This window comes from Canis aureus, chromosome 15 (assembly GCF_053574225.1).
Source record: "Canis aureus isolate CA01 chromosome 15, VMU_Caureus_v.1.0, whole genome shotgun sequence".
Lineage (NCBI taxonomy): Eukaryota > Metazoa > Chordata > Mammalia > Carnivora > Canidae > Canis > Canis aureus.
The window spans coordinates 43735339-43757188 of record NC_135625.1 but is presented as its reverse complement, the minus strand read 5'-3'; the positions used below and the strand labels follow the sequence as shown (position 1 = coordinate 43757188).

General features: G+C 43.2%; 1 protein-coding gene across 1 annotated transcript; it reads right to left on the bottom strand.

The window, feature by feature from the left end:
* Window positions 1-1264: 1264 nt before the first annotated feature.
* Window positions 1265-20625, bottom strand: CHRNB3 (cholinergic receptor nicotinic beta 3 subunit). The gene is made up of 7 exons (XM_077849381.1): window positions 20206-20625; window positions 19939-20090; window positions 18894-19045; window positions 17826-17870; window positions 5544-5653; window positions 4445-5327; window positions 1265-2310 (listed from the first exon to the last, which is right to left on the bottom strand). The coding sequence occupies exons 3-7, from the start codon at window positions 19023-19025 to the stop codon at window positions 2176-2178; spliced, it is 1305 nt and encodes a 434-aa protein (XP_077705507.1). The 5' UTR covers window positions 19026-19045; window positions 19939-20090; window positions 20206-20625; the 3' UTR covers window positions 1265-2175.
* Between the last annotated feature and the right edge of the window lie 1225 nt (window positions 20626-21850).

The window sequence follows — 21850 nt, the reverse complement described above, 5'->3', positions numbered from 1 at the left end:
GATTTGGCAGCAGTAATTTTAGAGAACCTACTCTCCCTGATGCATCTTCAAGAGGGGGTTGGCAGAGCCGGGATGAAGTGCTCCCGGAGGGGCAGGGGAGACACGTCAAAATGGAATGGAGGGCATTTTGGAAATGATTTTTTTTTTTTATTTAACACCAAAAATAAAGGCAACATAAGCAGACATAAGCAAGCAAGACCGCATCAAACTACTCCACAACGAAGAAAACCATCAGCCAAATGAAAAGATACTCTATAAAATGGGAGAAAAGATTCAGAAACCATGTTTCTGATAAGAGGTTAGTATACACTGTACAAGGAACTCATACAACTGAATAGTAAAAAACCAAATAACACAATTTAAAAATGGTTAAAGGATCTGAATAGACATGCTTCCAAAGAAGACACACTGATGGCCAACAGGTATGTGAAAAGGTGCTCACCATCAGGGAAGTGCAAATCCAAAGCACAGTAGATGTCTCCTCATGGCTGTTAGCATGGTTGTCATAAGGAACACAAGACATACCAAATGCTGGCGAGGATGTAGAGAGAAGGAAACACTTTTGCACTGTTGGTGGGAATGTAAACTGGTATGGCCACTTTAAAAAAAAATTATGGAGGTTTCTCAGGAAATGGAAAATAGAACTGCCAAGAGATCCATGCGCTTCTGGGTGTGTCTGAAGGAAATGAAACCATTTTCTCAAGGAAATATCTGTATTCCCATGTTCACTGCAGCATTATCCACAATAGCCAAGGTATGAAAACAACTTAAATGTTTATTTATCAATGAATGGATCGAGAAAATGTGATCACACACACGGGAACAGAATTCAGCCTTAAAAGAGACACAAATCCTGTCTTTTGCAACAACACAAATGAACTTGGAGAGCATTATGCTAAGAAGTGAAAAAATCAGACAGAAAGACAAACACTGCATGGTTTCACTTATATGTGGACACAAAGAAAAAGTCAAACTCATAGAAACAGAGAGTAGAAAAGTGGTTGCCAGGGGCTGATGAGGAGGGAAAATAAGGAGAGGTTGGTAAAAGGTATCAACTATCAGTTATAAAACGAGTAAGATCTGAGGATCTGATGTAAATTATAGTGACTCGTTGATCATACCACATTGTATAATTAAAATTTGCTGAGAGTAGAACTTAAGTCTTCTTACCAAAAAAAAAAAAAAGGAAAAGAAAAGAAAAAAAGAAAGAAAGAAAGAAAGAAAGAAAGAAAGAAAGAAAGAAAGAAAGAGAATGGCAAGCCTTGAGAGTACTGTTGAAATGGATTAGATTGAATGTGGGTACTTCCAAACCATTATCAGAGAATGTTCAGGACTTGTATTTTCTAGGAGAAGATCATGGGTATTAATGACCACACTGCCAGTAATATATGACATGGTTTCTATCGTCAGTAATTTTGATATGGCCCTTTAAGCAAGTTACAACTCACAGTAGGTTCTAGTTTCACCATCAGAAAAGCTTTATAATGTTATGAATAATCCATGAAGACCACCTGAGGTCACCACATTCAAGAGAGAATTTGTCTTTAACAAATACTATGTTTGTGGGGGAAAAGGAAGGAGTTTAGTTACCCAGCATCTTGGAGTCTTCGTGAAAACAAGCAGGCTGGGCCAGATCTGTGGAACCGGTTTAATTCCCCAAATGGCTGTTGAGATTTGTTCACGCACACTGCTACAGCAGCACAACACACAGCAGCAGTTTGCAAACTTAGGCAAAACCAGCAAGGACACCAGTAGGTGCAGGAGACCCAGGTCTGAGCATGCAAATAGTTTGACTCGAAGACTGTCTTAAATTCTTCGTGGGCATCCTTGGTGAGGCTTCAGTCCAGTTTCCTGGGGGCCTTAGTCCAGTAGCCAGCAACAGTCCTGGTGCGTCCTGGCTGTGATGTCAAGCCTGGAATGTATGACTTCCTGAATGTCCGGGGAAGGCAAGGCGGGGGCCTGAAGATGTTCTGCTTTACTTAAACCCCAGACTTGCTCCAGCGGCAATCATGGATTTACTGTGGGCAAACCCACACTTACAAATGTCAGTTTCCCCGAGGATGACACAGGCCCTTCCAGAAAGCTCGTGCAGGTGGATACGTATGTACATGCTAGCTGGATGTCAGCTCTAAGATCTAATTTCGTCTTTCTGGTATTTCAGACGGCCCCGGATTGCTAGTGAGAACTATGTAGCCACAGCTTCAAAGCAGGAGTAAAAATCAGAACAGAGCCTGTAACTGACACTATCAGAAAGAGCCACAGAAAAATGCGGTCCAGAACCTGGGCTACGAATTTCCAGTCTTGGACCACCTGCAAAAGAGAAAAGGACTCCTTCCATTCAAGATGCGGAGCAACTGTTCGGAATTCATTTCAAGGGATTGGAACAGAGTAACTAACATTCAGCTTTACACACAGCAGTTTTCAAAACACACCTGCCACATCCCCTGCAGGGTAGGCTTGGTTCCTCCCCGTGACCTTCACTGGCCAGCCTGTGAACTCTTTGGCAACACCGAAGGCGTAACAGAAACAACGGAATCATTTATGCCTTGGTAAACAAGACTGATCAAAATGGGAAAAGCCTGATTTTTACACAGACAAAAAGCCAGAATCTCTTACTATGATCTTCCAGATATTACATATGAGATGAATTGCAAACTTAAAAGTTAAGTTTTCCTGGCCAGAAAGGAAAAAGCCTTTTCTTCCCCTCCACGTGTGGGGATGGCTGCTCGTTTCTGGACACCTGGGAACTGCTGGTGGGGACAGGTGGTCAGGGGAGGACAGCACCCTGAAGGGGAGGTGGGCGGGATCCCTTTGGATGGGGGCGGGGGAGTTGGGGGGTTGGGGGGGCAATAAGCCTGTAGGAACGAGGTCAGGGTTATATCCAGAGGTCTGAAGGACATGGGCCCGTTCTCTTTCGAAGGAAAAGAAATGTCCCATTTCTTTTATATGGGGATTGTGTAAAGAGGGCACAGCCCAGGAGTTCTAGAAGGGGACATGGGTGCGGAGGTAGAACCTGCATGCATCTGGCACACACTGGGATTTAAGAAAACTTTGGGAAAAAACGGAAAGAATACACATTGAATGTTTAAAGTGTCATAACATTAAGTGGTGGTATTATGAGTGATTTTAATGTTCTTGTTTCTACTTTAAAAAAAAGATTTTATTTATTCATGAGAGAGGCAGAGACACAGGCAGAGGGAGAAGTGGGCTCCCTGGGGGAGCCTGATGAGGGACTCAATCCCAGGACCTGGGATCACACCCTGAGCCAAAGGCAGATGCCTTTGAGTCACCCTGGCATCTCATTTGTTTCCACTTTATGTATTTTCCAAATTCCTTACCCTGAGAAGGTGTCACTTTTATAATTTTTAAAAAGCTATTTAAATCTTTGAATCAGAATTTTTACAGGATGTAAACAAACAACAAACAACCCTAAGAATAGCAGAAATGTTTGTTCCATAGCAGCATTTCCCCCCTAATGCTTTAAAAATGTTTTTCAGTGTATTAAAAACACAACAAATAGAGAGAATATTCTAGGTAGTATCTAGACATAATACAGAAGGATATTCCTTTCTTCTTTTTTTTTTTTTAAGTTTTATTTATTTATTTATTTATTTATTTATTTATTTATTTATTTATTCAGAGAGAGCGAAAGAGAGGCAGAGACACAGGCAGAGAGAGAAGCAGGCTCCATGCAGGGAGTCCACGTGGGACTCGATCCAGGGTCTCCAGGATCACACCCCGGGCTGCAGGCGGCGCTAAACCGCTCTGCCACCGGGGCTGCCCAGAGGATATTTCTTTTAAAAAATTCTTTCATTATTTTATTTATGTGACCAAACTCTTGGCACTAATTTTCACTGATTTTAGAGGAGAATAATTGAACCCTGTAACTTGGCCTATAACTTGTTTTAAGCAGTTAATCTGAGTCCACGACTATTTTGAGCCCAAAATATACACTCTCACTGCGTTTTTAAAAAAATCTGTAAGCAAAATAACTATGCTTTCCCCTCACCAAAATATCTGTGGAGCACTGTATTTTTTATATTAATCCCCAAATCTAATTCTGTTCTTTTCTTTCCAAATACTACGGATAGAAATAACCACCATGCCACTAAAAATGAGAGATAAATTACCAGAGACAGGGATAACCAACTTAAAATGTAGAATTAAATTATGTTAAATAGAATCAAGTCTAATCATAAGGAATGGGGCCTAATCCACACATGCTTCACTTCTCTTAATTCTGTTCCTGGGAACTGCTTCCTAAAAATTCACACTAAAATTCTTACTCATGTCAGGGCTTGTTTAACATTTTACATGTGAAAAGCAGGTAGCTAATAACGTCCCATTCAAGCAATGACAGTGTTTTGTTGCCAAAAGATACGGGAATATTGGTTCTTGCAGGGCTCTTTGGGGGCAGGGTTATGATAAGCACCAGTGTACTCACCTGGTTGATGAAATGCTCTTTCTTCACATGCCTCGAAATGTACCTGATGGAATCTGCTGCCTTTTCCAAGAAAGCAACAAGGACTGTTTCTCCATCACTAACCTGCCTTTGTTTCCTTTTTTCTGGAACTTTGCCTTTCACCACCGGTTGACTCTCATCTCTATCTGGAAAGGAGTAGCGGTCTACATGGTCCTTCATACAAAGCACTTTAGGAAGTTTTTGCAGAAACAGTCTCTTCACCCAGGGGGCCATGGGGTGGTAGGTTGAGGAAGATCTGTGGTGAACATTAATCACGAACACAGTGACAATGATGGACAGGGTCACGAAAACCATAATGAACAGCAGGTACTCCCCAATGAGGGGGATGACTTTGGAGGAAGAGGGGATTATTTCCTCAATTACTAAGAGAAAGACTGTCAGGGAAACCAGCACGGAGGTGGAGAGGGACAGCTTTTCGCCCTCATCGGAAGGTAGGTAGAACACGAGCACTGTCAGGAAGGACAGTCCCAGGCAGGGGATGATGAGGAAGAGGGTATAGAACAGGGGCAGGCGGCGCAGGACCAAGGAGTAGGTGATGAACGGGTAGGAGTAGAAGCCGTCTCTCCTGTTGCCCTTCATCCCCTTTGCGTTGAGTATTTCCCACTCTCCGTTATCAAAGAAGTCATTCCTGTCAACATTGTCATTGACCAAAACGAGGTCAACCATGGTGCCATCATAAGTCCAGGACCCGAACTTCATGGAGCAGTTCTGCCGGTCAAATGGGAAAAACGTGACATCCATGGTGCATGAGCTTTTGTAACTGGCGGGAGGGGTCCAAATGACCGAGCCGTTCGACCTCACGATGACTTTGGTCATGAGCGAGCCTTCGAAACGTCCATCAGCACTGTGGTAGAAGCAAGTGGACACAGATGAGTTGGGTCTTGGCCCACCCCTCTATTAGTTGCATTTATTACTTTCCTGCCACAGAGTCAGTATTTCAAGAACAAATGGTTCTGTGCTTACTGAAAGTTGTACATTTCTCTGAATTATTTTGCCAAAATCAGGCTTTTCTGTCACCTGTCCTAATCTGACCAGCATATTTTTCTTCGGGGTTACTTACTTTTCAAAGAGAACTATGTCAGGAAGCCAGAGAGATTCTGATGGGACTTTAATTGAATGAATCCCGCCATATTCATCAGGATTCCAGCGTAATTTGTGGTCTGTCCATTCCTGCATCAAAATGAGTATACTGTAATTTTATTCTGAAAATTCAGTGTTCAAGTTTATGTTAATTTACTTATCCAATGTTTGGTTTTAAATGGGAAATTCATCTGTTTTTAGATCTTATGACCCTACCCTGTGGCTTAGTGCAATTCTCAAGATACAGGTTGAGCCAGCCTGGTCTCTGGTCTTCCCCAGGTCCACACAGCCATCCCACTTGGGATTTCCAAAATTGCCATATTTACCTTTCAATGAAGAGTCTCAATAACAAGGCCACTGATTTGTGATCTATTTTTTCAGCCTATTTCTCTTAAGAAACAAAAGAAAAAGCAATGGTAAATCTAGCTCAGGAGAGCTGGTCCAGTAATATCTTAATCTCATGATGATGGGTACAAACAATTTTGAATATCACTCAAGAGTCTTAAAAAAACATCCACCCAGTATGTTAATATGAAACATCCAGTATCCACTGAGTAGTCTTGATGACATTATAACCTTAATCCAAAGAAAAAAATCTTTTCCAAGAATTTCCTTTTAAGTTCTAATCTAAATTTATTTTGTGGCCACTCAATTACAATTTTAAATTATATTCCTAATATTGTTAGCCTCCAGAGATTTACATATTTTTCCTCATAATAGAATGAAATCATTCAGCATGTTTTATAGGACCTAATGGACCCAGATTAACAAACCTGACCACTAATTGATTGGATTATGAAGGTCAAGAGGATGATGTATGGATGATCCAATTACAGCAGAAGTGGACTTTCTTAAAAAGATCTGGATCCAGAATCTTATGAAATCTGACCTGAAAATTAAGTTCTTCTCTCCCACTGTCCCTCAGGTAGACTGTTAAGTAATGATGTAGGATAATATTAAATGATACTTCAGAAAGCTTGAAGGGTATGCCCAATGAGAGCCTCCCTGTCTTTAAAAAATCAGGACTCAGCAGATGGTAACTTCGCTAGATGGTAAAGTATTGAAACATGCAAGGTGCCTGAAAAAGTGTAAGGCTGTTACACCAGATGAGATATTGTCTATCTTAGGCAATATTTGTGAGGCTTGATCCTTGAAAAACAAATTTAAAAGGATGTAGGTTATTAAAAAGTTACAATCTAAAGGATAAAAGACTGTGTGCCTATTTATGGAAAACTATGCATATGAAGATTAAGTTTAAGAGCCCAAGCTAATAAAGTATTTACCATGTTTACCTGGTACTCACAGCCTTCTCTTCCTTTTCCCCTTCCTCTACCCATTTTGAAAAGGACATTCATTTTCCTTCCTATGAATCATTTGTCTCCTACGAAGGAGACTTGTACTATCAGTGGCAGGTCTGAATCTCAGAAATGTTGAAGGGAACTCAGAGTAGCACTTTTTGTTTGTTTCACTTTTTAAAAATTGACATACAATAAAATTCACTCTTTTGTATATGGTTCTATATGCAAACAGTTGTATAATCACTAACAACATCAAGATCCAAGAACTCTGTTGCCCAAAAAGTTTTCCCTGGTGCTGCTCCTTTGTAATCAACTCCTCCATTGCCAGCCCCTGGCAATCACTGATCTACTTTCTGATCCTATAATGTTGCCTTTGGTCATATAAATAGAATCATACAGTAGAGAGCCTTTTGATCCTGATTTCTTACTTACCATATGGATTTTGGATTCTTCTATATTAGTCATTGGTTCATTTTTATTAGTGAGTAGTATTCCCTTGTATGAATTTACCACAACTTATGTATCCATTCCCCAGGTAGGATATTTGGGTTCATCCAGTTTTTAATGATTACAAATAAAGCCACTATAAATATTTTGTGTAATTTTTTGAGTGAAAAACATTCTTTTCTTCTCTTGGGTAAATACCCAGGAGTGGAATGGCTGGGCCATAAAGTAAGTGTATGTTCAACTTTATATGAAGCTGCCAAACTGTGTACCAGAGTGGCTCTATCATTTTTGTTTTCCCACTAGCAATGTATGAGAGTTCCAGGTCTTTAGCGTCTTCTCCAGTACTTGATATTGTCTCGTTTTTTATTTCGATTATAATAGTTGTGAAATGATATCTCATTAAGGTTTCTAATATGCATTTTTCCTAATGACTAATGATGTTGAGCGTCTCTTCATGTGCTTATGTGCCACCCATATATCTTATTTGGCTGTTAAATCTCTTGCATATTTTTTAATCACGGTGTTTGTTTTATTACTGAGTTTTCAGGCTTCTTTATATATTCTGGATAAAAGCCCTTCATCAAATATTTGATTTGCAAATAGTTTCCCACAGTCTGTGGTTTCTTACTTCTCTAAGCAACGTCTTTCACAAGACGGAAGTTATACACTTTGATGAAGTTTATTTTACCAATTTTATCTTTTATGAAACATACCATTTCTAAGAAATATTTGCCTAACTCAAGGTCACAAAGATCTTCTCCCATTTTTTTATCTAGAAATTTTATAGTATTAGGTTGTACATTTAGATTTAAAATCCATTTTGAGTTAATTTTTTTTATTATGGTGTGAATGTGGGATGAAGTTTTTGGTTTGTTTTTGTTTTTCCACATGGCTATCCAATCATTGCTGCACCTTTTGTTGAAAAGGCTAAACATTCTCCATTGAATTACCTTTGCACATTTGTCAAAAATCAACCAACCATATATACTCTGTGGGTCTATTTATGGGTTTTTTGTCCCATTTCATTAATCTGTGTCCCTCCTTTCTTTGGTACTACACTCTCTTAACCTCCATTGCTTTCTAGTAAGTTTTGAAATGGTGTAATGTGAGTCCTCCAACTGTAGTGTCCTTTTCCAAATCGTTTTGGCTATTCTAGTTCCTTTGCTTTTCTTTATAAAATTTTAAAGCAGCTTGTTGCTATCTATAAGAAAAATCCTTCTGAAATCTTAATTCTGATTGCCTTGAATATATAGATTGGCTTGGGTAGAACCACTATCATAATATTGAGATTTCTGACCAAGGAATATCATTTCTCCTTCCATGTACTTAAGTCTTTTTTGATGTTTTTAAATCGGTGTTCTGTAGTTTCAGCCTATAAACCTCACACATATTTTGTTAGATTTATACCTCAGCATTTCCGGTTTTTTTAAAGAATTTATTTATTTAGATTTTACTTATTTATTCATGATAGACACACACAGAGAGAGGCAGAGACACAGGCAGAGGGAGAAGCAGGCTCCATGCACCGGGAGCCCGATGTGGGATTCCATCCCGGGTCTCCAGGATCGCGCCCTGGGCCAAAGGCAGGCGCCAAACCGCTGCGCCACCCAGGGATCCCCTGGGGTAGATTTTCTACAGAAACAATTACATCATTTACAAATAGAGAGTTCTAGTTCTTTTTTTTCCAATCTGAATGCCTTTTACTGTTTTGTTTTGTTTTTGCTTTAAGTCACTAGCTAGGACTTTCAGTATGACAGTAAATAAGAATGGGAGGGGAGGGGCACTGGGTGGCTCCGTGGTTGAGCATCTGCTGTTTGGCTCACGGAGTGAACCTGGGGTCTTGGGATTGAGTCCCGCATTGGGCTCCCTGTGGGGAGCCTGCTTCTCCCTCTGCCTTTGTCTCTGCCTCTCTCTGGGTCTCTCATGAATAAATAAATAAAATCTTTTTAAAAAATAGGAGTGGGAGAGTAGATATCTTCTCATTGTTCCTGATCTTGGGTAGAAGATATTCATCATTCAGTATTATGTTAGCTGTTGGTTTTCTTAAGTGCCCTTTATTTGACTAAGGAAGATTCTTCCTATTTCTAGTTTGCTGAGCTTTTTTTTAAAAAAAGATTTATTTATTTGAGAGGGAGAGAGAAAGCACGCATGCTGAGAGAGTGTGAATGGGGGGAGGGGCAGAGGGAGAGAATCCCAAGCAGACTCCTGCTGAGTGTGGAGTCCTACGTGGGGCTGGATCCCACAACACTGAGATCACAATCTGAATCAAAATCAAGAGTCCAATGCTCAACAACTGAGCCATCCAGGTGCCCCACAATATAATTTTCTTAATTAGAATGGATCTTGACCTAAGTTGTATAAAAAGCTTTTCAGCTTCTATAGAGATGATTACATGATTATTCTTTAGTCTCTTAACAAGATGAATTGTATTGATTGATTTTCTGTTGTTTTTTGTTTTTAAGTAGACTGCACACCCAACATGGGGTTCAAACTCAAAACCCTGAGTCTAAGAGTCATATGCTTTACTGACTGAGCCAGCCAGGTTCCCCTATACTGATGAAGTGCTTTATATTTATTAGTGCTAATTCCTTCAATAAGCTACAAAATTACCTACTATTAGTGCTATATTAGATGAGGCCCCTGTGGCCCGGAGCATTCAAGTGCCTTGTACTAGGCCACACAGTTGGTCAGTAAAGAAAGCAGGATTCAAGGCTGCTGCATATGACTGGGCATGCCGTGCATGACAACCCTAGGAGGTGCCTTTCACATTGACTAGGACGTGAAGGGTGCCCCCCACCAAGGTGTGCCACTGAGTGATGGCAATGGTACTCAAGCCATGGTACATTAAAAGGCATATCCTGCACTCTTTTCCCTTTTCCCATGCTACTGGACAGTGGAAAAATTTGTGGCTTACAATTCTTCATAACATCAGTTATTTGATTCAACTTTCTGTGGCTCTGCTTTCAAGGATATTTCTGGGGCTGATAGCTATAAAGCTTATGGACTCTGTACTCAGGCTAAAACAGTTGCTTATTCCACTTTTTCCTCTGTTAAAAAAGAAAAGAAAGACAATAAAAACAGAAAATCTGTTTTGCCTTAATGGTAAATATCTGTCAGGGATCCCTGGGTGGCGCAGCGGTTTGGCGCCTGCCTTTGGCCCAGGGCGCGATCCTGGAGACCCAGGATCGAATCCCACGTCAGGCTCCCGGTGCATGGAGCCTGCTTCTCCCTCTGCCTATGCCTCTGCCTCTCTCTCTCTCTCTCTCTGTGACTATCATAAATAAATAAAAATTAAAAAAAAAAAAGGTGGAGGAATTTTACAAATAAGCATGTTACACAATGTCCAAGTTCAGCAACAAATAAGGGGAGAGAAAATTATAGTATGAAGATGAACCATTAATAATAGGAAACTTCAGCTGACTTCCACTTGGGCAAGGCTCAGTTTGAGAAGGAAGCAGTTGTTAAGAGCTCTTTATAGAAAGAGGAGAAAACAAATTCAGAAATAAAGTGGACATGTGCCACCTGCTGCCTCAGATTCACCTGCCCTTCTTCCAGTATGAGCACCCTAGTTTCCTCTTGGGCAACTACCTCATTGCACTGTCACTCACTAGCTGTGGGTGCATCTGACTCTTCCTTCTGTCCCACAAATGGGGCTGCACCTCACACTGGCCCACCATGATCTTCAGGGTTGTCAGGTAACCAAATGGGGAACAGTGAGATAGCATGAATCTTCTGGAGCACTGGAAAAGAGGCTTGCCATCCTCTTTCCTGCTGGACTTAAACACAGGAAGGAAGTACTTTGAGGCAGAAGCTGATACAGCCACCTTGCTGAGGTGAGGCTGAGATGAGAATGGGGTCACCCAGAGGACGAGGGGCAGAAGGAGCACCATTCCTGGGAATATTGCTTGAGCCCCTGGGTCAAGCTGCAGGTGACGCTGGCCTTGTCCCTGGACTTTCCAGATTATGAAAGCCAGTACTTTCTATTTTTACTGAAGCCAGTTTGGGTTGGGTTCTCTGTCATGTGCAACCAAAAAGTTCTCAGCTCATCCTGGGAGCATCTGAGTAGATCCTGAGCAGGTGGCGGGTCTCTGGTGCACAGGCAGCAAGCGGCGGGGCAGACACACAGGTGGGCAGGTGGGCTGCCAGCGCGTTCTCAGGGCCAGCGCTGTCTTGAGGGGACAGCACTGCTAAGCTCAGCCCCAGGCCCACTCTTGCCCTTCCCTGTTAAGAGCATACAGATGGCTGCGGACAAAACTGTCTGCTCCTCGGATCCAGGCTCCTCTCTGGGGCAGGCACAGCTGTGTCCCCTGCGCCCGGTTCCCCCAGCGGAGCAGGTGCACCTACAGCTCTGGGGCCTCTGCTGTCTGGCGCAGCCCAGCAAACAAATACCTGGTTTTAGGAACTGTTCAAAGGGAACGGGCGGAGGGGGGAGCCCGAGGGTATGGAACTTTTGGGCCAGAAGGGCTTGCCCTGCTTGCCGGACCTCCTGACAGAGTGCCAGTGGCTTACGGGGTCACAGTCTGGGCGGAACGAATGCGCGGCACAAGAAGGCAAGGCTGGTGGCCACGCGGAACCCAGCGCCGCCCCTACTCCTGGCCTGGGCCTGCCGCCCCTCTGGGCTCGGGCTCATTGCTCCGAGGGGGGTGCGGCTTGGGTGTAATGGGAAGGAACGCGGGGTGGACAGGGAGGGCAGTTCTGAGGAGACAACCTGCAAAAGCCGAGACCTGAGGGTAGGAGGAGCCGCGAGGGAGAAGGAACCCGGAGAGGGAAGGCGCCGGGGCAGAGATGGGGGAACGACGGATGAGGGGTGCGAAGAATCCTTGAGGAGGACGTAAAGAGATCTAGAGTGATTTAGGTCTTGTTCCTGCCCAGGAAAGAGAAGGGGGCGAGGTGGGACTTCTGGGATTTCGGAGTACCCAGAAGAGCAAGAGCACTGAACTGGAGTCAGAAGCTGTGAGTTCCCCACCCTGTGGTCCTTTGCTGCTTGTATGCCTCTGTGGGGTGTTCTGTACCCAGACCTGGGGAATCAGAAATGTTCTCCTTGACAAGTCCGTCCAGAGGGGTTCCCTGAATTTCTATCAACATATGCGTCCACTGCGATGCTGACAGAGTCCTAAGCCCCAGGATGACCACACGTGCTAAGCCAGCAATGTCAGGGTGAGGACTCAGAGCCTCCATCCTCTCTCTTGCTAAGGACCTCTGGAACTTTCTGGTTACTTCCTGTTTTCTCCGAAACCCTGAGGTCATCCAGAGACTAATCTCCTGTCTCTCCCTTCTTAAAGTAAGAGATTAGAAATAATATACTATGTTCATATAGCATGCTCCAGTCAAGATACTCAAAGCTCTTTACAAACATCAGCTCTACCCTGAGGCAGTTCCAAGGTGGAAAGCTGTGTCGTTGTAGGAAACAGGCGAGCACGGGATATGTCAGGACCAAATCTCAAAGTAATTCTGTGACTAAGAAAAAAAAAAAGGAAAAATAGTTTCCTTGATTCTGAGAAGTGCAATTTCAAATCCATATCGTATATATTCCCTTAAAATTGTCCTTTCTTAGACAGTTTGAAATATCACTCATAAGTGTCTAGCTGTTATCCAGAACTGAATTTCATTTAAACCTAAATCAAAGACTTTTTTACTATAAAAAAATTCCCCTAGTTATTCTTAGTTTAATACTAAAACCAAAAGATAGCAAAGAACAAGTAGTGCCTTGAATTGTAGCCTCTGGGGCATCCTGGGGATCTTCACTTACCTTAAAGTCAAGTGTGAAATTCTTTTTTTTTTTCCAAGTGTGAAATTCTTAAAGCAAGTTAAGGTTGATTCATTTCAATCTTAAAGAAAACAACATGACATACTTTATGTCTCATATTCCTACTATATCCATGAGCTGCCAGAGCCAAAAAATGGGATTTGTCATTAAGGATGAAAAAGCCTCCAAATGTGGCAGCCGGAAATGACATTTATTGAGTCCCAAGTATGTGCCAGATACTGTACATCACATTCACACACATGATTGCATTTCACCTCTTAACAACATTGTGGGGTAGGCATTGCCTCTATTTCATGGAAGAAGAGATGGAGGGTCAGAGAGGCAAAATGACTTGCCGAAGCTTATATATCATGATTTCTGACTCCTGACTCCTAACTCCTGCTCAATTCCTACTCAGGGTCCACCAAACTGACCTCCTTTGCTAAGTCAGAGTGAGTCTAGGAGAAGAAAGGAAAATAAGATGCTGAGTTAAGGGTCGGAAGTAAATTCCTAGACTTGTAGGTGCCGTTGCAGGTGGTGGAAGATTACTAGACTTTGGGAAGCTGTCCCAGCCCTTTACAGCAAGGCTGTCCCTTCCATGGCAAGTTTGTTTCTAATTTTCCCTCCCAGACCAGCTCCAGGAATCTAGCCTGTGAGGCCTGCATATTGAAGTGGAACTTTGTGTTGGTCTAAAACAGGAATCAGCTGTTGGAGAAACAAGGCTACTTTGAGATGTTGGCTTTGGCAGACATTCAGGCAGTTTTATTTTCCTCAGGAAAATGAAGGGGGTAGGACAGCAAACTGCTGTCAGCTACAGTGAAGCGAGATCACTCAGAATCTTGCTGTCTTATGGTATTCACACCCCACAGTGCCTAGCCCAGGGTCTTACACAGTGTCTGGTGCATAGTAGGTGCTCAGTAAATGCTTGTCGAGTGAGTAATTTTAATGTCTGTTGTCTTAGCGATTACTCATATGATAGACTCTAGGCCAAGGGTTCAACCCTTTATTATTAAAGAAAGGGTGGTTTCATTTCCCATTTGCCTTTACGGTGCTTGCGAAGCAGTTTTCCTAACCTTGAATATGATGGAGCAGAATCTGAGTGGTAAGGCATTAAGTACTTTCTCATGTAGTTTTAGTGAGTCGGTGTTAATAATCTATTTATGATTTATAGGGTTTTGATTACTCCTTGAAATAGGAAGGAGGAAGACAAATAAGTTTCCAAAATAAAATCAATAAAACAAAAATAGCTCCACATAGAGGACTTTCTCAGGATGTCACTACATTCGTGCTTGATAAAGGTCTTTGGTTAAGAGGATGGAGGAAAAAAAAAAAAAAAGAGGATGGAGGAAGAACATCTAAATATACCAGAGGAGAACTGTGGAAATAGGGGATAAGATGGGAGAATTGCATTAAAAAAACAAGCATCTTGTTTGTGGAAGCTACCATGGAACATGTTTTTGTTCCAAGCACGTGGAGTTTTATTCTCTCTGTGATATGAATCAGGGAGCATTTTTCAGCGTCTAGATGAGAAGTGAGAAAAGAATGGGGTTTTACTGTTTCTGTCTTTATTTTGACTGAGGTAAACGGGTGGCTGGGGAGAGTTTCCCATAGGTTTGCTCTGGCATGAGAGCTTTGGGAAGTTATACGATTGAGAATAGTATGCAGGGGGTCACAACTTCTCCACCTTTTTGGCTTGCAGAACTTCTACTGATCCCAGAAGACCTACCTTAACTACCTTAAATATCTCCTCCCTTGCAAGCTCTCCCTGATTTTCTCCCTGTTTCATTGTTATTTTTGTAATGACATAGTACTTGTGTAGATTTTCCTTATGGTGTTTATCATATCACAGTCATTGTTTTTTACACAACTACACTTTGTCCTCCCCTTGAAGGCAGGGCTGTATTTTCCTCTTCATATACCCGGATCTAGCCCAGTGGCTGACACTTAGTAGGCTGTAAGTAAACCTTGTGGAACGAATCCTTACTTCATTCTCTCCTAAATGCTTTTCTACACCATCCGATGTTGAGCTAGCAAAACCTTAGAAGACAAGGACCAGGAACTAGTCTATATGGGGACAGCACTGAGCAGAGCACAGGACATCTTGGAGCTGCTCCCTTGTCCAAGGCAAGGGAAGGATTTCTTCATGTGAGCCAGACCTCCAGTGCCTAACCTGGGACAAGTCAGTTCAATTCTCTAATGCTCAGTTTTCTCATCTGCAAAGTGGGAATCCTAATAGAACCTACCTCATAAGGTGGCTGCGAGAATGAACCTGGTTCATTCCTAGGACACACCCAATCAGAGCATTTAGTACATGCTCAATAACTGTTAGGTATTATTATTAGCTACTCTGAAACTGAGATCTGTATAAAATGCCAATGGTTGTTAATATCAGTTTTGTCTTGTTTTCATCATCCCTTTTCTTTATCTTTTATTACCTTTTTTTTTTTATCCTTCACTTTTCTTTTACCTTTTTAGTTTTAAAAAGCAAAGGGTAGGGCGCCTGGGTGGCTTAGTTGGTTAAGCATCTGCCTTCGACTCGGGTCGTGATCCCAGAGTTCTGGGATCGGGCCCTGAACTGGGCTCTCTGCTCCATGGGGAGTCTGCTCCTCCCTCTGCCTTGTTCTCTCTCTGTCTCTCATGAAAAAAAAAAAAAAAAAAACTAGGGGTGCCTGGCCAGCTTAGTCCATGGAACATGACTCTTGATCTCAGGGTTATAGATTCGATTCCCATGTTGGGTATAAAGATTACTTAAGAATAAAATCTTAAAAACAAATAAAAAGATACATATATATGATATGATGGAGCTCAAATGCCTCCTATTCCATGCAGCCTTCCCAGCTTGCCACCATGCTATAGAATTCATCTTTCTTTTTTTGTGCCATAACATAGAATATATTAACTAATATTTATTGTGATATTTGTACTCCAAATCCAATCTGTGTGCACAGAATAGCTTTGATAATATTCTCTGTTGTTCTATAAAATGTATAGAGGGTTTTCTTACTTTGGCTCTTCCAGTGATTTAGAAGCAGGGCTTTGATGGTTAAGGCAGAGGCTGGGTATGGCAGAGAAGGCCCTAACTGGGGAATCCAGATTCCAGCCAGATGAATTCCTGGACTCCTCTGTTTCTGTAAACAGGGATAGTGTGATACCTGCTTTGTTAATTCTGAATGTTGAGAAATGTAAATGAGAGAAGAAAGATGACAATCCTTTAAAAATTTAATGCAATGAAAGTCTATTATTCTTTGGCTAAAATGAGAAAGACAAGAAATAACAAGTGCTGGAAAGGATGTGGAAAAAGGGAAACGTCGCTCACTATAGCTAGAAATATAAACTGGTATAGCTACTGTGAAAAATAGTATGGAGGTTCCTCGAAAGATTAAAAATAGAATTACCATATGATCAAGCAATTTGGGGTATTTACCCAAAGAAAATGAAAATACTAATTTAAAAAGATGCATGCACCCCTACGCATTATTTATAATAGCCAAGATATGGGACATATCAACCCAAATGTCAGTTGATAAGTGAATGGATAAAGAAGATGTGGTATATATATTATATACCACACATATATATATAATTTATATATGTATATATATTATATATGTACATATACATATATATTATATATATATGTAATATATATAATATATATGTGGTATATATTATATTATATATAATGTTACTTAGCCATTAATAAAGAATGCAATCTTGTCATTTGTGACAACCTGGATAGACCCAGGGTGAAATAATCAGACAGAGAAAGACAAATACCATATGATTTCACTTATATGTGGAATCTAAAAATACAAAACAAATGAACAAACAAACAAAAAGGCAGAAACAGATCCAGATGTAGAAAACAAAGTGATGGTTGCCTCAGGGGAGGAGGTGGGGGGAATGGGCACAATGGGTGAAGGGGGGTAGGAGATACAGACTTCCAGTTATAGGATGAATAAGTCATGGGGATGAAAAGTACAGCATAGGGAATGTAGTCAATGGTATTGTAATAACGCATATGGTGACAGATGGTAGTGACACTTGTGTTGAATACAGCATGAAATACGGACTTGATAGGTCACTATGTTGTATGCCTGAAAACCAATGTAACATTGTGTGTCAACTATACTTTAATGAAAAAAAAATTATTCTCATTACTTCTAAAATATGGGAACCTAAGTCGTCAGGCTGGCTTTTCCAAGCATCAGCTTACCCCATTCCTATGGATTTCTCTTGCTCTGTTTTGGGTATTGGAGATTTCTGGTTTTGACTCTGTCTTGACCTGGAGGCATCCACCAGGCCACTGTGATTCTGGTGGCCCAGCTTTGCTGGAAGTCATTTCCAAAGTTGCAGTTAAGGTTTGTGAGGAGTTGTGCCTTCTTGTTCACTTCTACTGAAATGACCTCGTGTTTTCAAAATCTCAAGAAAAGTGAAAAGTACCAATAATAAAGGCCTGCTCTAGTTGCCATATCCTAAGGGGGGGAAAGTTGCTCTCTGGAGCTTTCCCCATTTCTCCAGGTAGTCAGGGAGCAGTGCTCAGACCTTGGCATCAGAGTCCATTCCAGGCATGCTTCTGAGCTTCCAGGACCTGCTTGCTCTCCAACTCCCGCAAAAGAACAGGAAATAATAGACCCCAACCATTCCCAAATATCTCCCCAAGGAACCCAATATGTTCTTTATATCATTGTTTTTCAAATAGGTGTCTTTTTAAATAGAAAAGAGTGGCAATAATTAGGTTAGCAGATATAATGCTTGGATTGACAGTTACCTGTTTGAGCCACACATTTGTTGTCATCAGCTGATTCTTTTCATCCTAACAAAATGAGAATTAGAAAGATATAAATTCAAATTAAGTGAAGGTGTCTTTTAGATTCTTTTTTTTTTTTTTTTTGGTCCGAAAGACCTTTCTGAGTCTTACATTTGAGGAGTTCAAAGCATAAAGGATTCTCAACTTCAACACAGTTAAATGCCATGGGATCCTAAAATATTATGCATAGTTTGCTCAAAATAAAAAATAATAATCAAAGCAAGTAGCAGTCCATTGTGGTGATATTTACCTAAAATTGTATAAATCCAGAAGGCAAAGTAAGATCGCAAAGCAGAATGAATATTAGCTAAATCAGAGGTCACTTTTGCATGATTTGCTAGAAGGAATCCTTGGGCATTGAGTCAGCTGGGGTGGGTGAGGGTGCAAGTGGTGGGGCGGGGCCGGGGTTGGGACAATCTGGGAGGATTATTCTGGAACTTTGGGGACCACAGCAGGATGATTTTGCAGAACCGGCTTGTTAAAGTTCACTGATTTCCCCGGGGACTGGACCAGGGCAGAAGTGGGAGCTCGGCAGGAGTCAGTAGAGCGTGTTAAGATATGGGTGGTGCCCGGGGGATGCGGGATGCGTGGGGCCCTGAGGGGATTCGGGAGGAGATGGGGACACCAGGCCCTCCGTCAGGCTCCGGCATCACCTGCCCTCTCTCCCTGCAGGCACCCCGCCAGCCCCCACCGGTCTGGGCGACACTGCGGAGCCCCGGGCCCGGCTGTCCCTGGTCTCCTCTCCCGGGGCTCAGCCTGGCGCCGCCCCCCCGCCCCCCGGGGCGATGCCTGTCCCTGCAACCTGCAACCTGAGCCTCACGCCGCCCCGCGCCAGGAGTGTCGCCGCCACGACGCTGCTCATTCCGTCCCCAGGTCACTTCACTGGCCTCTCGGGGCAGATTTTTTCTCACAGCAAGCTATTTTTAAAATTGAAATGGCAGACACGGGGAAAGCAAGCGGAAACGGCGTCCCCGAGCCACACACGGTGAGGAACGCGTGCTCTTTCCAGCGGCGCCAAGGAGGACTCACCACATCTACGAGCTGAGAGATTTTCAATCCGAAATACACTTTTATGGTGTCATTGGAATTTAGCACAGGGCGAACCCATTTCTGATAACCTTGGAATAAGTGTCTGAGGAGGGCATCTTCACTTTCGGCCATTGAACGGAATCCCGCAGAGCCTGGAAGAATCCGGAGGGAAACCCCGATTAATGCGCGAGGCGAGGCCGGGCGGGGCGGCTGGTGGAGCTTCCTCCGTCCTGAGCCTTCATCCCGGCCGCGCAGCCTCTCAGCAAAGGCAGCTCTGAGCGAGTTCTCGAACCGTGCTCTCCTGCTGCTGCTGCTGCTTCTTCTAATGGATATCGTACTTATTTATTTTTAATTTAAATTCAATTCTCCATGCCCACCACACACGGTGGGTGGAAAGCAGACTCTGCTTCCCCCAGAGCTTGGCTCTCTCATCCATCGGCTTCTCCCATCATGAGGTCAGCACCTTGACCCCCAAAGAATCACCTGCAGCGCCCCCCCACCCTCCACCTCACGTCTCAGCTGAGATGCCCCCTCCTTACAGACACGGCCCCGTCCACGAGCTGCTGTCACCACGCCCCCACTGAGCTCGTCAGGTCCCCACCACAATGTGTTGTGTATTTGTCACTGTCTGTCCTTCCCTCGAGCTCCATGATGGCAGGCGCAGGATCCAATTTACTCGATGATGTGTATCCAGCGCCTAGAACAGTGCCTACCCGCAGCACATACCCGTTTTATATCTACTTAATGAATGAACCGATGAAAGGAATATGTTGGGACATTTTCCATGTGTTTGCCACATAGCCATAGAACACCTACCACATCCCCTGCGCTGTTTGTTCCCTTGCAAAGACCTTCCCTGGTCAACAACCAGGTTCTAACACTCTTCTCCACTCCTGTATATCCGAGAGCCTAAGAACACCCTAATTTCAAGCTTTGATCCTCAGGCTGAAGAAATGGTCTAGGAATGCAGCCTAGAGATGAGTTTTATTTCTTTTCAGTGTCATACTATCAAATTTAAAGCAAGGAAGCTGGGGTGCCTGGGTACCTCAATGGTTGAACATCTGCCCTTGGCTCAGGGTGTGATTCCGGCATCCTGGGATCGAGTCCCACATCAGGCTCCCCACAGTGAGTCTGCTTCTCCCTCTGCCTATGTCTCTGCTTCTTTCTCTGTGTCTTTTGTGGATAAATAAATGTGGTCTTAAAAAAAAAAAGAAAACAGGGACGCTTTGTTATTGTTGTTTTGAATATGGCCTCTCTCGTGGTCACTGGAAGTTTGTCCCTCCAGTTATAAAATAAGTAAATTGAAACCTACTCTTAATGCTCCTAGGGGTGATCAGAGGTGTAAGATGGGCTGCATACCTCTTTCTCTCACTCTCAAGAAAGCATATTAAAATGCAAATGAGTGACTAAAATGCAAATGAGTGACGAGAGAGCTGTAACTTATGTTTATACTTAGTTATTTAAAAAGCTAGCTGTTCTCAAACTTGGATACTTAGCTGTTCTCAGCAAGCAAAGGCACACTCCGGAGCAGGTCAGCTGGGTGGTTGCCAGGGCAGCACTCTGTAAACACCCTAGAACCTTACTGGAAGGGTTGGGGAGGGTGGGAGTTGACATTTCCCGAGAAACCTTTCGAGGGACAGAGTGTTCATTCGCTCAGGCTACACTTCACGAATTTCCTACCCCACATCCAGGCTCATCTTCCTTCAAAATACATCGCATCTCTGATTATTTCCCACCATCTCCATGGGCAACCACCCGTGTCACAGACTCCATCCTCGCCCTCGGATTCGTGTGCAGCTTCCTCATCACTTCCACCCTGGCTCCGTTTACAGTTCATTTTCTGCTCAGCTGTCAAGCCAGCTCTTACAAGCAGAAGAGGATTATGTTAGTTCCTTGCTCAAAGTCTTGCAGTGGCTTCCTATCAAACCTAGAAGGGACATCTCATGTTCTCATGGTTTCCCAGGCTGTGTACAGCCCTACCTTCTCCCACTCTGGCCTCAGCCCTCCTCCCCAGTGCCTCAAGCCCGTCCGCTCTTTCCAGAACATGCCTGTATGTTTCTGTTTGGAGCAGGCCCTGGCCCTGTAGAGACCCCATAACCCCATACTCATTCCTTCATTTTGTCCCATCTTTGCTCACATGTCATCTCCTTGAAGAGGTCATTCTGGGTTACACAATCTAAATATCCCTCCTCACACTTTTTCCCATTAATGGTACTTTATCTCACATCGGAGCACTTGGACCTATTATGTGTCTTTGTTTATTGTCTGTCTGCCACACGGGAAATGCCAGCTCCGCGAAACCTTCCTCACTGCTCCTCCTGGCTCTGTGGGGCCTGGCCCATTGGGGCTGCTGAGCCAACATGTGTGTAGCAATATGGTGAGCTACTTGGCTTTTGCTTGCTGAGTGGTATTAGAAGAGTTTAGGCTAGAGTTGAATTGCTAGGGAGAAGAGGGAGACAGGGAGGCCACAGCTGTCCTCCCTTGGCCTTTCCCCATGCAGGCAGCCCTCCAGTGAGGAGGAGAATATTGTTTCAAGGGCACGATGGCAGTGACTGTTCCTTGCTCAATAGCCCATTTGCCCTTTCTTTTTTGGTAACAGATGCTAAATTTATTCAGCATTGCATGGAGCCAGCTTAAAATGTTCCCTTCTCAGGCTCTCTTACAGGTAGGGAGGGCCATGTGACAGACACATTGGCCACTTTAAGATACAAACAGAAGCAAGAGGGTGAGGTTTGTAGGAAATACCATTGGAGCAGACAGACTCGTCCGACCTGCATCTTTCACCTTCCATCTTTCACCGGTTGCTCTCTCTCCTTCCTGCCTGGAACTGGAACGTGGGATCTAGGGATTTGGCCACAGAGGTATCTTAAAGCCTGATGAAAGCTACACACACTAGATGGTGAAATAAAAGGGCCGTCAGAGCCTGGGCTCCCAGCGCTGTAGGACCGCCAATCAGC

Coding starts and splice junctions, on each gene's coding strand:
- CHRNB3 (XM_077849381.1), bottom strand. CDS start 19,025: ATGGCCGAAAGTGAAGATGCCCTCCTCAGACACTTATTCCAAGGTTAT. Junction 17,871..18,893: donor TCTCTCAGCTCGTAGATGTG/GTGAGTCCTCCT, acceptor TCATTTTGTTAG/GATGAAAAGAATCAGCTGAT. Junction 5,328..5,543: donor GACATAGTTCTCTTTGAAAA/GTAAGTAACCCC, acceptor CTTCTACCACAG/TGCTGATGGACGTTTCGAAG.